The sequence below is a fragment of the Solanum lycopersicum genome, chromosome 6, assembly GCF_036512215.1.
Source record: "Solanum lycopersicum chromosome 6, SLM_r2.1".
Taxonomy (NCBI): domain Eukaryota; kingdom Viridiplantae; phylum Streptophyta; class Magnoliopsida; order Solanales; family Solanaceae; genus Solanum; species Solanum lycopersicum.
In genome coordinates, this window is record NC_090805.1 from 232034 (window position 1) to 253317 (window position 21284).

The window sequence follows — 21284 nt, forward strand, 5'->3', positions numbered from 1 at the left end:
ATATTCATCTCCACCTATATTCATTATTTTTATTTCGCTAGTCCTTTATTGATACATAAAATTTAATATCTATGTCATTTTATTTACGTCAATTACACTCTATAATATTGATGTCTATTTCACAAATATAATTTTTTCTGAATTTTGAGTGACTCGTTTTGATTTCTAGATCCATCCAAACAATTCTAGATACACTCAAATATTTCTCATAAAACTTATATTTTTTTGGGATCAACTTTCTTATGAAATCTTTATTTTTTATTTGAGTTGTAAAAAAAATGACTTTCAACTAAATTCATTTTTTCAAGCGGGTAAATTCATGGGGAGGGTTCAAAGAAAATAACAGGAATATAATAGTGAATTTCTTCTTTAAAGTTATTACTATTTACAAAGTGGTTGAAATGAAGAATAAGAAAATAATGTATTGAAGGTTGAAATAATAAAAAAGAAAGAAGAAAGAGAATGAGAAGGAGAATGTATTTATAAATTAATCAATTGATGAAATTAATTTTAAAATGCGTTTAAGAAAAAGTAGTGAATCAGTTAAAAGAAAATTAATGATGTGTTGCCTACATGATTATAATATGACGCTTACATGGCAAGTGATAGAGGTGTTATAATTTACTGTGGAAAAACAATCACTTCAAAAATATTAAAGTGGTATTCAAATGTCTGTATAATTCAAATATCAAAGTAAGTTGAGCTATCAAGTTTATGATTTTTAAAAAAAAATGTTTTCCCTTTATTATATGATAACACAAATTTGTCCAACTTCGATATTTGATTTGCACGTATTTATATTATCGAGTCGATTTGTCAGTTTTTGATTTTTAAATATGCTAAATCGATAACAAAATTAATCAGATATTTATTATCGGTTTATCAGATTTTAATCTTTAACGATTCGATTCTTGATTTCACCAATAAAAAAATATTTTCAAAACAAATATATGATTTGTCAACAATTTGCCAGAAAATAAAAAAGAGAGAGTGATAAATCAAAAATGAAGAAGAAGATAAAAGGGAGAATATTTATTGATAGTCAAATTTTCTAAGGAAGAAGAAGAACAAAACATCAAGAGAAGAAAAAGAGAGAATTTTAATTTTTACTTGTTTTTAATGGTTTGGATAGAATGATGTAGTTGAGACATGTAGATTAGAGAATTTTGCAAACATTAATTTAATTTTGATTAACTTAATTACATTTTTAAGTGAGTTTGACCCTTTATTGATCAAGTGTCACCAAAACTAAAAGGAAGACTTATTTGACACTTGTTCAATTTTCTCCACTATCTTGATAGATAAAAATAAGGAAAATAAACGAGTATTCTTTAGACTATTATCGAAATTTCAGAGATATATTTTATTTCCTTAATTTTATTTTAAATTTTTTTATAAGTTTTTTGTTTTATGTGATACACTTCGTGACTCCATGCAATTGATACATGTGAGAGATATTTAAATGTCATAGATCAAATAGGTGTACAACATTAAATAAAAAAATAAGTTCAAGATAATAAAACTTTAGTTTGATTAAGAGAATATTTCGAATTTCGATCAGCTTATTTGTGCATTTTCCAAATAAAATAAATAGAATTAAACCCAAACCCCTTAAAACCCTTCATCCGCCCCTTTCATCTCTATACTCTGCCAATTTCTCTCCTTCAACGCACACAAATTCATCATCATGGGTTTCTTCGACCTCAATATACCCTACTATGAATCCGATAGAAACATCGTTACAGATAAAAAAGCCCTAAAAGCCATACGTCTCAAGCTCATAATCAAGGCTATGGAATTGGGTTATACTGGAATAGCATACAATCGTACTTTCAGAGGTGTAATGTCGGAATCGGATCGTTGTTGTATCCCTTTATTCCCTCTTTCTTCTGTTTTGAAACTTGCACCTTCACTTTCCTCAGCTGTAAAGTTTCACAGAGAACTCTTAAATGTACCCGTTTCAGCCCCTTTTCGGCAGTACACGCGTTTGACTGTTCTAGTCGATAGTTCGTCTCAGGCTTCGGCTCTTAATTCTGGTAATCCTATTCTGAAAAGCTATGATATTGTTGCCGTGAGACCACTCAATCAGCAGGCGTTTGAACAGGCTTGCCAGGTTTCCGAGGTTTGTTGAATACTCACTCCGACTCAATTTAAGTGTGTTAGTTTTGATTGAGCAAGGAACTTAGGAAAAAAAAAAGATAACATTTTTGAATCTTTAAGATGGGTGTAGTACTCTGGTAGAAAATTGAAATTGGAAAACTTACAGTAATAAAAATATCTCTATTTGTGCTGTGCTGTGCTGAGATGAAGGGTTGAATATTTACGGAATATTTAGTTTATTAAGTATGAGTTAGAGCTATTTATACTGTTGGTTTTATCGTGGAGGAGCTATTAGGAAAAAAAGACGGTGCCAAATCATTTTTGTCTCTATTGTCTTGAAGACTTTAGATGTTGCATTTATGCATGTATTGTATACTAGTTGTTTCTGTGCTTACCTTTTTCTTTTCAACTTTTAGGTGGACATAATTGCTATTGATTTCTCGGATAAGTTGCCATTTAGGTTGAAGCAATCCATGGTTAAAGCTGCAATTCAGGTGTGCCCTCTATTAATGTAATATTCATACTCATGATGCGAATCCTAGTCTATGTGCACTTCATGAAATATTGGGATAATATACTATTGATAAAGGGGAAAAGAGCGGAGACAAACTCCTTGGAAAGAAATATCTATGCTCATTTGGCTTGTATTTGATTCCCTTAAACTATAGTTAGGTTTCATTCCTGTCCAGGGCTTTTGTTATGCTAAATATTAACCACTAAGATGTGTAAATCATATCTTTCTAAATGAAACTAATTCGTTGAAGGAACCTCTTAATGTGGAAGAAAAAATGAAATGGCATCCAAAGATGGTGTATGCTCAAAGTTAGCTGAACCACATCTTTAGCTGTTTATGGTTTTCTGGATGATTGAGAGTTTTGATTTCTTTTTTATTGCAGCGTGGAGTATATTTTGAGATTACTTACTCAAGTCTTATTTTGGATGCCCAAATGAGAAGGCAAACTATATCTAACGCTAAGGTGAGTCCGGGAAATTCTGGTTTTGTTCTTTTGTATTTGGTTTTAGTAGTTGGTATAGTATAGGTTTAAGAGAAGACATGAAATCCTCTTGATAAATTAGTAAAACAGTTTTCTACAGTGGCAACCTCTAACTAGGGGTTTTCTACCTTGTAAAAAATAAAAATAAAGAATAGAAAAAATCAAGCTTCATGTTGAATTTGTAGGAACTATTGCATGTTCTCTAATATGCATTAAGAGTTATCAAGCCTAATCAGTCTACATTTTCACTTTCTTTTTCCTCTTATGCCTACACCAAGTAATCCTCAATCCAAATCTACTTGCAGTTGATCATGTGAATCCTCAAAATGTCCATTTTTTTCCTTTCTTTTTTCATTAATCAATATAGATTAGTTGTCCACAGGTTCTTTCTTATATGTGAAGCACCTATATCAAATTTTAAAAAATGGCTTTTGAACATTTCCCAACTTGTGGTAGTTTGCATCACAGCTTCTGTTTTCCTTATCTGTAGTGAAACCAAATTTATATTCTCTTTCTCGCCTTCTATGCACTCCACCTCATGCACCTTATCGCATAAGCAATTCTACCCTTATTAGCTAGACAATTTTCTTAATGAAAAATGGAAGTCTGTACTTTGAAGTATAAGCCATTTCCCTTTTGTGTGGCCTTGCCTTTACTGGAAATTTTATTTGAATTTGGTTGTGTCTAAAGGCAGCTTTCTTCTTAGATATCTAGATACTAAATACTATACATATGTGACTTAATTCTCTGTCGTTCATGGCTTTTAAGATAATACCAGGGCAACAGTATTCTGCTAACCTAGCTAGGACCCAAAATAGTGAAATTGTACGAAGCACATTGCATATTCACAAGTTAAGCATAGAGCAAAGACATTGACAGTCACTATTTCATATAGAACTCAAAATGTAGGAAACTACTGTTAAATGAAATAAGAATCTTATAGCAGATCATCAACCTCAAGATCCAGTATTGAGGTAGTAGTTCTTACTTGCATGTTATGTTACATGAGCATTTAGTAAAGCTTCTTAACAAGAACCATGTCTCCTCGCAGCAGGCTCTTTTCTAGTATAAGGAGACAGTAGCCTGACCTTTTGGCAGGGATTTTCTCAATTCACAAATATAACATTCAACCTAATTTAAGACTTATGATTTGTATTTTCTTACTATCTTTGGTGTCTAGGATATGTCAAATCTAATTTGATCTAATTGCTTAATGTCCAGTTGCTGGTGGATTGGACTCGAGGAAAGAATCTTCTTTTCTCCAGTGCTGCTCCTTCTGTAACCGAACTTAGAGGGCCTTATGATGTAGCGAATTTGGCATCTTTGCTCGGTCTCCAACTGGAACGTGCTAAAGCAGCGCTTTCCAAAAATTGTAGGTAACTTACAGAAATTACTTTATTTTTTTGTGTCAACAGCACTTTCGCATGATGGATTTTAAATTATCCTATCCTTATTTCTTTGGCAGAACTGTTATAACTAATGCTTTAAGGAAAAAATCTTACCACAAGGAGGCAATTAAGGTTGAACCAATAACATCGGGCATCAAGGAACCTGAATTTGATGATTGGCTCAACAAATGGGATCCTATCTCTAGTGGTGAGGGTGATTTGCTGTTAGACGACATCAAGAAATCTTTTTCTGGCTCCAGAAATGTACGAAAAGAAGTGAAACCCATCGACTTTAGTTCAGCTGTGAATAACCTGCCTGCACATGGGCTCCAGATTAGAGATTTGATATCTTCAAAAGTGGCGGGGCAAGTTCCTGTGGATGCTATTGAAGAATTGGCAGGTGTTCAGGTGGATGAGATGACTCTTCCAAGATCTGGGATATCACAAGAACCAGGTGGTGTCAATTTTCTGCCTGTAGAATGTTCAATTCTAGAAGATGATATGGATAAAAACCAACAGGGTTCTGGTTCTGAAAAAGTTAGGGTGCCACATTTTTCCATTGCTCTAAACAATGCTGCTAATTTGGATGAACAAGAGGAAAACGGTAGGATTGATAATGAGGATATACAATTTACAAAGAAGTTAGATATAACAGATACATCTGGGACCAAAATGCATGATTTTCAAACAGAAACTAGTCCAGTTAGTTGTGAAGGAAATGCTGTCTTGCCAGATGGTGTGACAACCCACACCTGCAGAAGAGATATCGAAGTTAGAGAAAATGGTATGACTGACAATGATGAAATGAAAATTACAGGTAAGTTGGACGTGCAGGATACTTCTTCTGAGAAGATAATACAGGATTTTCAACTTGAAACTTGTTCAGCTAGTAGTGATGGAGTCTTGCCAGAGAGTGCAGCAAACTATACTTGCAGAACAGATTCTGAAGTCACTCTTTCTGCTAATTCTTCCTTGGCGGATGTTACACTTTCAAAGGATGAGACTTTCACTGGTTCAAATGTTCAGCAGCTTGGGATCTCAGGTAGCTTCCACACAGATTCTCGTGATCAAAATGGCGCAGATGGTGTAGCCTTGGTTGAGGCACGAGTTAATAACAATCCAACTGACAAAGAACAATTTAGGGAGATGAGATATTGTTCTACTGCCTTAGCTGGTGGATCATCCAACAGTGAGCATAGCAATCCTATGGAAGTGGATGATGAGTATTTTTTAATTGCTGAGAAGGTGCCAAGCAAAGATGTTACAGAGGGAGAACCGGAACACGCTGGTGATAGTGCTGGACTAAGTCATCAGATCCTGGGTGGATCTTTGTCAGGTATAACTCTTATTAGTTTTGATTGTCCAACAGTCCAACTTTGCTTCCTCAGGGTAAATTGACTTAATTTTTCATTTGGTCTTGAGAACCAATAGCTATTCTCAAATATATTTTAAGTTATTATTTTGAGAAAATGATATTGAATTAAATTGTATCTGTGTCCTGAAAAACACCAACCAGGTCAAATGAAATGGAGCATAGGATTTGAAGTGGACAGCATAGTTTTTATCTTGGACAATTTATGTACTGATATAACATTCAGAAAACCATTCATTTCTCTTTTTCCCTCTCATCTTCATGGTCTCAGTTGCAAAAGTTCTCTTGTTGCTAGTATCAGCATATGTTGAATCCAGTAGCTTTTAATTAGAGACCCTTTATTTATATTGAGATTATTAATTTGTATAAATATTAATTCTGAACCAGTTACTAAAAACGAGCTATTGGTTCAATGGCAAGTTCAGAACCCACAAACTTATCCCATCTCTGCCTTTGGTAGTTAGCTATTTCTGTTTTTGAGTCACCTGTTAGTGTTTATTGGTTACCATCAGCATTTGATACCCTGCATTGGTGCAAATCTGTTATTACCTCCTTACAATTGGATACCCTTTTGGTGGGGATGGTTGGAAACTTTCAAGTTCAATTGCTCTGCATAGTGTCTTTTCCTTCAGTTAATTATTCCTATTTATCTTGTATTATTCTGATGAATTTTCCTTTTAGTTTCTGCCTGAAGCATATGTTTTAGCGTTTCCATCCATCTTTTGCAGGGAAAATGAAACGTAAGACATCTTATCGGCCTTCTTTGTTTCCTTTCAAACGCTTGTTGACTCGTAGGCCTTCCACTTTCAGAGGCTGAAATTGAATCAGCTTACGACTTTGTGAGGTTGTTTATTTAAGTCGTTGACAAGTGTAATACCATCAAAGAACAAAGATGCAATTATACGGTTAATTCTTTTCTGCTGTTTGTTCCATGCGTAATAGCCTCTTGGATTCTTTATGGATCATTATTCCAACTTTGCTGTAGGTCTATTCTTTGTTTATTCTGCACATTATATGCACCCGGAATATTGTATCGCTCAATAAATATTATATCTATCAGCAGGATTAAACAAAATCATTTCTTAGCACCTATTGTACTTGGCTAGTTAGTTCCAGTTATATAGATTAGATTTGATATGCATGTGGTAAGTCAATGCTTAAAACTACTTTTGATCTAGAAAAGTTGATCAGTTTGATTAAGTTTATATCATGGTGGAAGCGTTTTTCTCTTGTCTATGGTGTCTTTATATGTCGTCACTATTGCCCCTTATTGATCAAGGGAGTCCACTTAGGATTAGCATTTCACAGTGTCAACCCATTTTTTCCATTTGTTATCGCTGCTGTTTTTGTCTTTAAAATCAAAGTTGCACAAGGCTGTGTTGTATCCTTAAAATCAAAACCAAGATTTGTCATTATACAATTATTTAACCTTTGTCCAATCTCGCTTGCCTCTCTCCTCCCTCTTCCAATCTCGCTTGCAATATACAAATACGATTGGAAAGTTAATCTCAAGGAAAAAGAAAAGGAAATGTTTCCATGAAATAAGAAAATTATAAGGGAAGAATAGCATAATGAAGTGATAAGAGTTTATTTATAGTCTAAATTAATCCATAATTGAACATGTAAATTAAAAAAGAAATATGAGTTTCATTAGCCAGATAATTTTCTTAGAAGTCCTTTGTTAGTTGGGTTTGACAAATATAGAGAGTTTACACTTCCAAATAATCATATCAAAGTGAAACAAGACCAAAAATAAAGATTTCGGTGTCTTAATTAAATTCCAAGCATATGTAAAGATCAATCTTATTAGGAAGCACATTTTCTGAAAAACGAAAACTCTAAATCTACAGGCCAAAGTAGAATGTAAACATTATTGTAAATAACTTGCAAAATGAATAAGTAATTGAATAAAGAGCATTCTTTTAGAAATCCCATATTTCTCCAATCTGTCTTCGAGTTGATCTTCTTTGTCCTTCAACTTCCAAAGTTCAGTTGTGGCCTCAAATCTTTCTTTTCTGGTATCACTGCTACTTTCTTCCTGATTTTTAATATTATTCGTTCGCTGTTCTATCTCTTGTCTCGTATTTACCAGCTTCTCCTTGCTTCAAACTAGCTCGAACAACTGGAAATGCAAAACTAACAAAGTTAGTGAACTCAAAATATCACATAGAATTGAAGTAGCTTCTATTCTAATATATTAAAAGAAAAAATATTTAGTAATATCACTTACTTTTTTTCCTTAAATTAATGTAAAATATTACCAAAAATGAGAATTGCCCCGTATATGAAAAAATTGGAAAATTGATTAAACTCCAATGAATGAAATAAGGAAATATAACATATTGTTCTTGTTTATTTATTTATTTTGGGTTTGTTTCCTTCTTTTATTTTAAAAAACTAGAAGAAAATTAAGTACCAAAAAATGATTATGCTAAATTAACGTTCTTCCCGTATAGTATTATTATTTTCTTATTTCATGCAAACATTTCCTTTTCTTTTTCCTCTATGCTTTGCAATGGAATATATATTCCTAGTCTACAATATGGTAATTTTTGTTTTAGTAGAAATAATATTTTTAATTGGCACGATTAAAATATTAAGTAATGAATTGCTGGTGTAAGTTCTTTCACTTTAAAAAAGAAAAATTGTAATTAAGAGGTAGAAGAAGTAAAGAATCAGTAGAACATGAAACTTTGCACCTTCACTTGTCATTCACAGACATAAGTGAATCACATTGTTCTTGGTATCCATTTTGTTGCTATTGTTGGTGTCGAAAAATTTTCATGTTCATCGAAAGTGTTTAATCCACAGGACAATGTAGAGATTTTTCTTCTACATGAGAAATTAAATGAATATCAAAAATATACAATCATACTATTTAAAGATGAAAGCTTTAGTGTTACAATGATTGGATAGTCGGGCACGAATTCAAAATACAAAGTTGAAGAACTGCAAATCAAATCTGTAATAGAATAAATAAATCTCACAACCGGAAGGGGAAATTTACCTTTGAGAAAGGAAGATGAACATATGATCTCTTGGTTCACCATCCCGATCCTTCACTCTGTGAGAAAAACATTAGGAATAAATTAGCAAAAACTTCATTCAAACTCAATATTTTCACAAGCATGACAATGAGATAGTGAACAAACATTTTAGAGGAAGTGTGTTTTCGCGAGAGGAAAAATAATTTTTTTATCTGTCGGGATTGAATGTATATCACGCTATGAAAACAAAAATGATATCTAAATTCATTTCAACATACATATTACCATAAACTAATCTAAATTTTTATAGTCCAAAAGCATATTCTTGAAAGGATGAGTCGCACCACCTTAACACAGGAAGAGGAAATACAACGAGGAAGAAAACCAAGAAGATATGAAAAACATCCAGGAGAAATTGAAGAGGAGAAATATTCAATGTTTGATATATTATAATTACTTTTATAATCTTTATGAAATTTGAAAAGAGTTTTAATTAAATTCAATTTGTTGATAATCGTGAAATCAGAGATAATGTCGATTAGAGATAAAACATGAGTACTTCGTGAAACCTCTTTGATACGCAAATGAAATTCAACCTCTGCATTTCCTCAAAGACAAGTCATTCATGAATGTTGTAAGAGAAATTCAATAGATGAGGAGAATGAATGGAAGAAGATTGAGATAAGAAGCATAACTGGAGGAAGTTTCCTTCGTTTGAATTTCCTTTCAAAAAGAATTGCATGGCTTTTAGGTTTTGTTCAAAATGATTTACTGAAACATTGTGTTTTTCTGAAGCATTGTATTTTTCTTTCAAAATGTGTTTTTATTTAAACACAGTAAATAGTAACAAACAATGTGATGTTCTAGACAGGAGGGGAAGGGTACTTATGTAAATAAAGAAATAAAAAGAGAATCCTTGATTCTGGTGACGCCACGTCACCGATTGAGGGTTATCTTTTATATATATAGATATGATTGCTCATCTCTTTTGTGGATATAAGTCGATTGACCGAACTATGTCAAGTCTTCGTTTCTTTTGATATATTTATCATCCGTCTTCGTACTCATTGTATGTCTTTCCAAGTTTGCTTTACTAACTGTCGTATGACACTTTCTTATTTCGGTACTAACAATTAGAAGTTTCACATGGGAATTACACAAACACTCTACTGACTTGCAAGCCGACACTAAAGGTTGATTAGAAAAGATCTGGCAACAACAATCTATGAATCACAGATATACCAAAATTGAATTCTATGAGATTCATGTACTGATATAGCACAAATACAAACTGAGATGAAACTTAGAATAGAACAAGTCAAGTGTACAAAAGAGCTCATAGTCATAGATAGGGGTATTTATGGGTTAGTTATCGGTTGGGTTGTTATCGGTTAGGTTCGATTATTTAGTTATTAATTATAGATGAAATAAATTCAAAACAAAATATACGAAGTAGAAAAGCAAATTAATTAGAAAACAAGCACATGCTGACATGACATGTGATAATGTACTTTTTCATTTCAAGTTGAATTTTCACCAACAAAGGAGAAAATGGAATGAAAACCAGAAGATCCAACAACTGTATCATGCCCAAAATTGATTCAATTAAATCCAACAATATAATTCTTCTATCCCTTCAATCATTATTTTCACCGCCTTTTTCCACCATACTACTTGTTAGTCATATCGTTTGATTTGGATCTAGAACCGCAAGGCATTAAAACACGTCACTAGATTAGTGTCATGAGGTCTCCTAACTTTTATACCTAATAACTCTCACGTGTTATTGTCGATATGGACTTCTTATCTTAATGAGAAGTGTCACGAACACCCTTGCTTATGGACTCAATGTCCTCACTGAGGTTTGCCCCACCATTGTGATTTTCCCCACCACTTGAGATTTGTTACAACCTAGCAAAGATGTTTGCCTCACCTTAGCGGAATTTGGCTAAACTCAAGTTAAATTTAGCTTGCATCGACATAGTTAACACAAAAGTTACTCTAATACAATATGTAATTGCCTAAACCACTAGTGATATTTTTCTATTTGGGCAGACTTGCAAAACTTTTAATGGCACCATTAAAGTACTAAGGTCTACTAACTTATGTATGCTTAATACCCCTCATGTCTTTTGCTTAGATGTTACTTATTATCCTATATTAGGGTGTAACACATACAACCTGTCTCTTGACTTTCCAGAGAAAAACAAATCATTTTCACTTTAAAAACCAAGTGAGAGATGGATTCTTTAATACTTTGATCAAATAAGTAATGTACTAAAAAATAATTTCAACAAGCGATTCAAAATAAAAGAAATACAGGCCTGATAGTTGGTCATACGAACCTGGACTCTATATAAAATAGAACTTGTCTGCAAAATAGAAGATTTACGCATTTCGATCTAGACTTACATTGAACAATAGGCCTCCAGCTCTAGAGACAATCCAAATTAGACTCAATAACTAAATCAAACATAAAAACCCTGCATATTGTTTTTTCACCAACTTAAAAACTACAATTGAAATCAAATAAAAAGACCATGGATACTTTTTTTTAACCAACAATAGACTACATATAAAGTAAATAAGAATCTAAATTACTATTTTGTTTCCAAGGAAACAAAACTTGAACTTTTTCACATTCATTGGAGTTTCTGATCAACGAGTTTCCTCCCCTCCTCCTCCTCTTTCTTCTCCTTTTCATCATCATCGTCTTCATCTTTTTCTACTTCCTCCTCGTCCACCTCTAGTTCATCATGATATCCTCCATAATGATGCTGCCAGTAGAACAACTTTAATTACCTACTAAACTGAGAATTCTCACACGTCATTCCCAAATGCAAGCATTTACAATTGACACAGAAAAGTCTCCAACAGTCAAGACATGACCTAATTAGATAGTCCCTTAGATCATCAATCAGTGTACCCATACATTCCATAAAAGGGAAATCAATAACTATTGGTGAAGCTAGATCTTCTGTTAGTCGAATGACATTTCTTTCTTGCATAAGAAAATCAACCTGCATTATTGAATCGATATCTAAAATTGCATTGGAATATATAAGAAGCATATCACTTCATAGAAATCATCTCATTGATATCCTTATTAATTTTTTGCCTATATAATTTTGTACGCATTCTTCACAATAGCGATGATTGCAGTTAGTGCCCCGCTTCATTGCCTTTGACAGTGGAGACACATTTTCACAAAAAGTACATGAAGATTCTCCCTTTTTAGAAGTATTTTCTTTAGGTTAAGTGAATTTTGAATAACAGAATACTCAGTTTTTACAGGATTTTTTTACCAACACCGTGATCATGGCTTGATTCCAAGTTCTTATCTAAATGAAACTGAGTTGAGTAGAAGAGAATATTTTGTATCTCGATATCATTATCTCCACTCGCATAACCGTTTTTATTTTTAGTGATACCGATGACATTAAAATTCAGCAAGGTGGGATCAACTTTGATTTTGCCGTAGTGCAAGATTTGCAAATCTGTTGATTCCATTTCAGCTTGATTCTCCGTCCATGGGACCCCTTATTTCTTTCCTAATATATGCATATATATTGTAAATATACTATTTTTTTACAGCATATATGCATATATTGGGAAAGAAATATAAGGTCCCATAGAAAGATAATCAAGTTGAAATGCAATCAACAAATTTGAAAATCTTGCACTCCAACAAAATCAAAGTTGATCCCACTTTGCTAAATTCTAATGTCATCGCTATCACAAAAAATAAAAACAATTACAAGAGCAGATATAATGATATCGAGCTACAAAACATTCTCTTCTACTCAACTCAATTTCATTTAGGTAAGAATTTGGAATCAAAGTCTAATCACGGTGTTGGTAAAAATATGTAGAAATTGAGTATTTTGTTATTCAAAATTCACTTAACCTAAATAAAAATACTTCTAAAAAGGGAGAATCTTCATTTACTTTTTTGTGAAATTTGTAAAAATGTGTTTCCGCTGCCAAACAAAATGATGTGGGGCACCAATTTCAATCATCGTTATTGTGAAGAATGCATACAAAATTATATAGGCAAAAAAATTAATAATGATATCCAAGAGATGATTTCGACGAAGTTCCCTACATCTGATTGCAATAGAATTTTAGATATCGATTCAATAATGCCGGTTGATTTCCTTATGCAAGTAAGAGATGCCATTCGACTAACGGATGTTATGGCTTCGCCAATAGTTATTGATTGCCCTTTTATGGATGTATGATTACAGTGGTTGATAATATCCGATTATGGCATATCCTGAGTGTTTGATACTTTTTCTGTGTCAATTGTAAATGCTTACATTTGGGAATAACATGTGAGATTTATCAGTTTAGTAGGCAATTAAATTTTCTCTACTAGAAGAACCATTATGGAGGATATCATGATGGACTACAGGAGGACGAGGAGCAAGAAGAAGAAAATGAAGATGATGAAGAAGGAGAAGACGAAGAAAGAGTAAGAAAAGGGGAGCAAACTCAATGATCATAAATTTCAACGAATGTAAAAAAGTTGATGTTTGTTTCCTTGTAAACAAAAAGGCAATTTGGATTCTTATTTATTTTATATGTAGTCTATTGTTGATTAAAAACAGTATGCAGTGTTTTTTATTTGATTTTAGTTGTAGTTGTTAAGTTGGTGAAAAAATAATATGCAAGGTGATTATGTTTGAATCAGTTATTGAGTAGATTTGGATGGGCTCTAGCGGTGGAGGCCTATTGTCCAATATAAGTCTAGACCAAAATGCGTAAATCTTCTATTTTGCAGACAAGTTGTTCTATTTTACATAGAGTCTAGGTTTGTATGACCAACTATCAGGGCCATATTTCTTTTATTTTGAATCGCTTGTTCAAATTGTTTTTAACTATATCACTTATTAGATCAAAGTAACAAAGAATTCATCTCACAGTTGGTTTTTAAAGTAAAAAATGATTTAATTCTCTTTGCAAAATTAGGAGAGAAGGTTGTATGTGTTACACCCTAACTTAGGATAAGGAGTAACATATAAGCAAAAAAATCATGAGAGATGTAAAGTATATGTAAGTATGTAGACCTTGTACTTTAATGATCCCTTTAAAAGTTGTGCTGATCAATGCCGATATAGAAGAATATCACTAGTGGGTTAGACAATTACAAATGGTACTAGAGCAACTTTTGAGTTAACTGTGTCGATGCAAGTGAAAGTAACTTGATTTTAGAAAAATTCTGATTAGGTGAGGCAAGCATCTTTGCTAGGCCTTGACAAATCTCAAGTGTTGGGGAAAATCACAATGGTGGGGCAAACCTCAGCGAGGACTTGAGTCCATAAGAGAGGTTGCTTGTGACATATCTCCTAGGATAAGAAGTTCACATCGACAAAAACACATGATAAGTAATCAGATCTTACACTTTAGTGGTGCGTTCTAAAGTATGGTGGGTCTAGGGCGAAATGAAAACTATCACTAGCGAACGAACTATTGTTTGGTTGGAAAAGGAAACGTAGATTTATGTACATATATATAATTGGTAGAGTATTTTTTCTCATTTCACTCAAAGAAAAATTACAACGGGAGAGTTTTCTTATATTATGAAGAGTAGAATTAATTTGATTCAACATTTTCTAGGATGTTACAGAAAAATCATTGAGCTATGTTTGCTTGGTTTTAAGAACCTAAGAAGGTTTCCATGTTTTAGCAAAGAATATCATAAATCTCTGGAACTATCTTTCTGTTCTAGCTTACAGAAATTTCTAGAAATCTTGGGAACAGTGAAGCCGAAGTTGAAGATTATCAGGCATAAGTACTTCGGTATAAGGGAACTACCATTATCTGTATCAATACCTAGATAGCTTATATTGGAGAGAGTTTAGAAGAGAATACTTCAGAACTTGTGTATTGCTAAAAGATTTCAATGATATAAATATATGAAGAGACTAAATGTTGGTGTATAGATACATTTTATTATTAAAATAAAATATCAAATGTATATGTTAGTGGATATAAATTGTGGTAGAAGATGACTATTGGTTCTTGTAACTTATATGATTATTAGTTCTTGTTACTCTCATGGTCATTAGTTTCTGTAACTATATGACCACTAGTTTCTTGTAACTTATGTAACATCTATCATTCATTTACCTACATTACTACCCATCATTCTACCCATTGACTATACTGAAGACTTCTTCACCAGTAAATAGTGGTGTTTCTATCGAAAAAAGATAAGTATGAAATAATATTGTAGTGTGTAGTAGTGAAAGAGAGAATTGAGGAAGAAAGATGTTCTTTTTGTGAAGCTTTGGGCTCTTCAACTAATTCGGAGTTGCTTGAGTTACATGACATTGTTTGACTGTTGTATCATGGGACAAGTCAACAGTGATACTGCTTGATCAGCGTAAATTATGCCCTCAGTGGGCTTGAATCTTCTTAAAGAGAGCGAAATGTCTGCACCTCAACCTAAAGATTTTGTTTTCTTTGTCATTTCATTTCAATTGGAATTTTTATTATTTTTGGTATAGTACACCAACAATTTTAAGGAAAATGATGTTTTGTTATAGTTTGGGAAAGTGTGAATATCAAGATAGGAGATTACAACATCATTCCGCTTCAACGTCGCTCCTTCCGAGAGATGGAAGAGAAGAAATTTACAAAAAAAAAAATTTATATAGTGGGGTTCATGAAATAAGAAAAAACCATTGTGAAAAAATGGTTTTTGCATTTTTGAGAAACGCTCTAAAAAGGACATTACAATTGCATATATTTAATGTGGAATAAATCACATTTTTTCACTCTAATGAGATGATGTTTGGCTCTAACAGGAGAGTTATAAATGAATTATGAAAAACATAAATAGTAGTCATTTTTGAAATGTTTTGAGTGAGATAAGTTTTATTTTTGGAATGAAAAAATACCATAAAACATGTGATTGATTTTTCTTTGTCAAGTCACATAGTATTGAAATAACTGTGTATACATTTTATTATTATAAAATAAAATATGAAATGTATATGTTAGTGAGTATAAATTGTTGTAGAAGATGACGATTGATTATTGTAACTTATATGAACATTAGTTCTTGTAACTCTCATGGTCATTAGTTTCTTATAATTCATATGACCATTAGTTTCTTGTAACTTTTGTAATATCTATCACATTCATCTACCCGCATTACTAGTCCTCATTCTACCAATTGATTATATGGAAGACTTCTTCACCCATAAATAATGGTGTGTGTTTTTCTTTGTGAAGGATTTCAAAAAATAAATAAATAGGCAGTTTGAAATAATATTTTAGTTTGTAGTAGTGAAAGAGAGAGTTAAGACAAAGAAAATATTGTAAGTCTTCAACTATATTCACTATATAAAAGAGATTATTTATATATTGAAGGAAGATATTCTTTTTGTGGAGCTTTGGACTCTTCAACTAAATCAGAGTTGTTTGAGTTGTGACGTTGTTGGCCTATTGTATCATGTAGAGGACACTCAAGAGTGATACTTCTTGATTGGTGTGAATTATGTTGCAGTGGACTTGAATCTCTTTAAAGAGAACGACATATCGCACCTCAGCCTAAAGATTTGTTTATTCTTTTTGGAGAGAGGAACTGGATTTTCACATGTATCTATAATAGAGATATTATCACAGTATATTGTGAGAGGTGGAACATAATAAAACATTTCCTAAAGAAGGGATTTGACCAATTGAACTTTGATAGTTGTTGCAACGACGACCCTATATTCAGCTTCAACGGATGATCTAGCAACTGTCATTTTCCTCCTAGAACTCCAGCTAATTAGTTAATGACCAAAATATAAAAAAGAACCTAGAAGTTGATGCTCTATCGGATGGATCAACAACACGATCGACATAAAAGAAATCATGAAACTTTAAAGGAGATTTTGGAGTAATATGGAGACCAAAGGCAATAGTAGATTTTAGATATCGTAGCAGATGTTTGTGATCCAACCAATGATGATGATTAGGACAATGCATGAACTGGGAGAGTTTGTTGACAGTAAAGCCAATATCAGGCCTCGTAAAATTTAGATATTGCAACTAAAGAATGTGTAGCAGAAATTGAGTAAAGAATGTGCAGTGGAAATTGGAGCAACACTTCTTTAAACCCCAAGAAAGGAAAATTCCTTTTAATGCTTTATGAACATCAACACCAAGAAAGAGATGACTCATGGGGATCCTTCAATTAGAACCGGACTCCAAGGCCTTCAATAAATTGTTTGATGAAGGATGAGTTGTTACCTGAGAGATTATCTACATGTGGCACCTTTACGATATATGAAAAGAGGGTGATCACTTTGTAATTGCTAAAAACCATACTTCAAGGCAAATGATCATAGGGCTTGGTACCATGCCCTTAGGGCTTGCTTAAGTTTGTAGAGAGAGAGTTGACTAATTTATAGAGATGGTGTTGTTTGGCTAGATCACGAATCCTGGTGGTTGTTCCATGAACACATGCTTTTCTAATGGACCATGCAAGAAGGTGTTATTCACTTCCAATTGAAATAGAGGCCATGGATCAGCTAAAGTAAGAACCACACGCATTGTTACAGACTTAACTATTGAATTTCTCACAAAAATTGATTCCAGATCGTTAGTTGTATCCCTTTGCAAGCAACTAAGTCTTGTATTTTTATGTGAACCATCTGCATTCCTTTAGACCCTAAAAATTCACTTTCAACCGACTAAATTTTGTTGAGAATCTATAGGGACAAGAACTCAAGTACCATTTTTAGTTAATGCACTGAATGTATATGACATAGCATAGCGCCACTCAAGATGGGTCAGAACTTGTCCATTTGTTGTTGGTTGTAGTACTGCCGGTAAAGGATGTTCGGTGACATGGTGAACAAATTTAAGTATATAAATGTTATAATTTTGAAAGAGTGACCATGATATGAGTGTGTGGAAATGAAGAGGAAGGAATGTTATTTTTGTTGGAGGAGAATGATTAGTGTTCTCCATTGAAGGAGAAGGATCAAAAGGTAATGACAATTATTCAACAAAATGATTGGCAAGCAAGGATGAAGTAGGAAAGGAATTTGATTCAAATGGAATTATAGTGTGAGAAAATGTAGTAGAAGGGATACCATGCCAATTTGAATTTGACTGAGAATCTGAAGTATGTGTTTGATACAGAATTTTATTAAAGGAAGACAACATGACTTGAGGTAATGTACCTCTTACACTTAAGATCATAGCAAACATATGCACTCTGATGCAAAGAGTAACCAAGAGAAATGCAAGGGACAAACTCGAGATCAAATTTGGACTTGGTATAAGGACGACGACAAGGATAACATAAGCCATCAACAAAACGCAAAAATTGATAATTTTGACAACGGTTAAAAAGCTTTTGATAGGGAGAGTAAAATTAAAGAAGTGGTGTGAGAATATGGTATGTGTTTTTTTTTAAAATTCAAAAGACTAAAAGGAAGAATGGAGGGATGTTTTTTGGAGTATGTAATTAAGACCAGTTTCAACTAAGTGACAATGGCGACTTTCTGCAGCCCCATTGTGTTGTGGGATGTCAGGTGGTGTTTGTAGATGATTTATTCAATAAGATTGAATATATTTTTTTAAGTGAAACATATTATCCACCCCATCGGTGTAAGTTTATTTTATCTTGACATTAAAGTTATTTTTGAAAAGTTTTTGAAATGGTGGAAAAATAGTATAACACATTTAATTTAGCCATTGAAGAAAAGAACCAAATATATTTTATGTAATGGTCTACAAAGATGATATAGTAACCAAACCCAACAACTGATTGAACAGGGGCAGGACCCCATAAATCATAGTATAATATCTCAAGAGGTCTACTAACTGTTAGAGGAGAAACACCAAAGGATTGACGGTGACTTTTATTGAATTGGATGCTTTGTAACTAAAACTTGGACAAACTGAAATTATAGATCCTAGCATTAGGATGACCAAGAAATTGATGCCAAGACTATGGTGAAACGTGAACGCTGAAGCACACATATTTATTTGAAACTACAGAGGAAAAAAACTTGATCAAAATTGATCAAGTGCTCATTTGAACTGAATCTCCTTTGTGAATTGATCTTTCACAAGAAAATATTCAGAAAAGAACTCAATAACTCAATTAACAATTGGTTTGAAGTATAAAATTGTGATACATATATGAGGTTGATTATTCAGATAAGGGAAAACATAAAACATTAGAAATATATAATTTTTTTGCTGGGAGAAAAATAGTACCATAACCAACATGTGAGATAGACAAACCTGAGCCACTTTTGTCACTACCGTCATATAGCGAATAAAGATATAGGTGATCACACACAAATTACCGAGAAAAGTCCAAGAGTAGAGTTTGTCATCAATTAAAAAACCCAACTAAGAGTCAGAGTCAAATTCTAGAGGAAACAATTTATCGGCAATTGAAAAGACAGAATCAAGAGTTAAAAGTTTGAACCTAAACACTGAACTTACAATGCTATCAAATTAAGAGAGATTTTTTTTAACTAAGCAAAGGATTTGGGAAGAGACAATAAGAAACAAGGGATAATTGGGATTTAGGGAATTCAGAATTTAACAACCATTCAACGATCCATGCAAATTAATCAAAGGTAGGCTAGATAATCATCAAATAACACTTAACTCTTTTTTTTTTTTATCTCAAAGTGCTTTCTCATTTTCAACAATAGTACAATCCAATACCTTAATCTAAACCTCTATTTCTAGAAAGTTTAGCTTTCAACAAGGTAAACCTTAATTATCTTCTTCCGTTCTCAAATTTAGGAATCAAAGTTAAACATTATTATCAATCTAATTCTCCATTCATGAATAATTTTTTAAGCTACCCATGAAGATCAGAATTTAGATTCAAGCGTCCACTCTCAAATCATTAATTAAAGCATGAGAAATAGATCAAAACCTAGTCATGAAAACTTGGAATCACATACGAAATCATTAGAACGAACAATCAAGACCCAAATAAATTATCTATTTCTAGCATAAAGTTCCAATTTCAAATAGCAATTACACCCACATATCTAGCAATTTAGAGGAAGGAAATGAAGAAGGGAATAAGGGATTTACCAAATAGAGCACAATCTTCAAATCCACAACTGAAATGTAAGGCAACTTGCCTTTAGTGTACCAAATGGAAATCTACAATTTTTGTCTCTAGATCTAAGATAAAAGATGATTACTCTACAAATTTGAAATTGAAATTGTTCAATGATATTCCATGCTGCCTCTTTCCAGCCCTTTTGTGAGAATTAGGGTTTCAATACTTGAAAATTTCCAATTCTGTCCTTTTAAAAATAGGTGGGCCTCACGAATGTGGTTCAGAATTCCACTATTAGGGAGTTGATAAAAGTGTATTACTCAATATGCTTGTATATTAATATTCACTTTATTACTCAATCTGCCTGTATATAAGTTATTCACTTTAACCTCGTACAAATAGAAGAAATTAAGAAAACATTATTTACCTTCTCAAATTTTTTGTGCTAGTATTCACATTATTTTTAATTCCTATTGTCCTTCTCTTTAACCAAGTTTTTGATAAAGTTAAAGTAATGCTTCATCAAATTATGAATCAGAAATCGAAAAAATATTGAACAAAACTAATTTAAATATATATATATATATATATATATATATATATATATATATATATCAAGCGAAACCACAACCAAGGAAATGGACTTGATAAAATAAGCAGGGAAAGAAGATCCTATTGAGCTCGACTCTAGTCCGACTTTGTGAAATGACTAGAGAGGTGTATAAGTGGGAGTCGAAAGGCGAAAGTGAAATTCCACTACTTTTAATGTTATTTTACTTATTCTATGAATCGGAAGCGGGGCACTGCCCCTCTTTTGGACCCAAGACTCGCTTCGCGGGCCGATCCAGGCGGAAGACATTGTCAGGTGGGGATTTTGGCTGGGGTGACATATATATTAAAAGATAATGCAGTTGTTTGTGTGTGTATATATATATACACACTTAAAATTTCAAGATTACAACAAGCATATAAGGTGGGAACCAATTTATCAACTTTTAGAATTAGATTTTATGTTTTCACACTTAATTTTATTTTAAATTAGTTATTTATTACTTGCAAAATTTTGTTAACAATTCATACAATGATTAGATTGGTGAAAGAGTGTTTTTCAACGTTGAATTGATGAAATATCACCTAAATTAATAACAGAAAAATAAATCTTTGAAGAAATAATTTATAAAAAACATTAAGTAAATATTTGAAAAAATCATTTATAAAAAAAATATTAAGTAAATAATTTGCATCTAAAAAGTGTAAGAAAAGTAAAATTTGAATGTACACATATCAATTAAGTTTGTTTAGATTTTAGAGGCACATTTAGATTTTAGGTCACTAATAATGAAAATTTCGCGTTAGACCTTTACATATGTTGAGTCGCCCCTTGCTATATGTTTCTCC

General features: G+C 32.6%; 1 protein-coding gene and 1 long non-coding RNA gene across 3 annotated transcripts; one reads left to right on the plus strand and one right to left on the minus strand.

Annotated features, from left to right (window-relative positions):
* The first annotated feature begins 1381 nt into the window (after nucleotides 1-1381).
* LOC101253090 (uncharacterized) lies at nucleotides 1382-6930 on the plus strand. 2 transcript variants are annotated; one of them, XM_010323411.4, is made up of 6 exons: nucleotides 1382-2122; nucleotides 2517-2594; nucleotides 2997-3077; nucleotides 4317-4471; nucleotides 4561-5819; nucleotides 6584-6930. In XM_010323411.4, the coding sequence occupies exons 1-6, from the start codon at nucleotides 1688-1690 to the stop codon at nucleotides 6670-6672; spliced, it is 2097 nt and encodes a 698-aa protein (XP_010321713.1). In that variant the 5' UTR covers nucleotides 1382-1687; the 3' UTR covers nucleotides 6673-6930. The 2 variants fall into 2 exon arrangements, with proteins under 2 accessions (XP_010321713.1, XP_069155033.1); XM_069298932.1 differs by lacking the exon at nucleotides 6584-6930 and adding an exon at nucleotides 6000-6252.
* A 674-nt stretch (nucleotides 6931-7604) lies between these two features.
* Nucleotides 7605-20157, minus strand: LOC101247722 (uncharacterized). Its single transcript, XR_182796.5, has 3 exons — nucleotides 19916-20157; nucleotides 8863-8919; nucleotides 7605-7977 (listed from the first exon to the last, which is right to left on the minus strand). It is a non-coding gene; the product is annotated as an uncharacterized lncRNA (long non-coding RNA).
* Between the last annotated feature and the right edge of the window lie 1127 nt (nucleotides 20158-21284).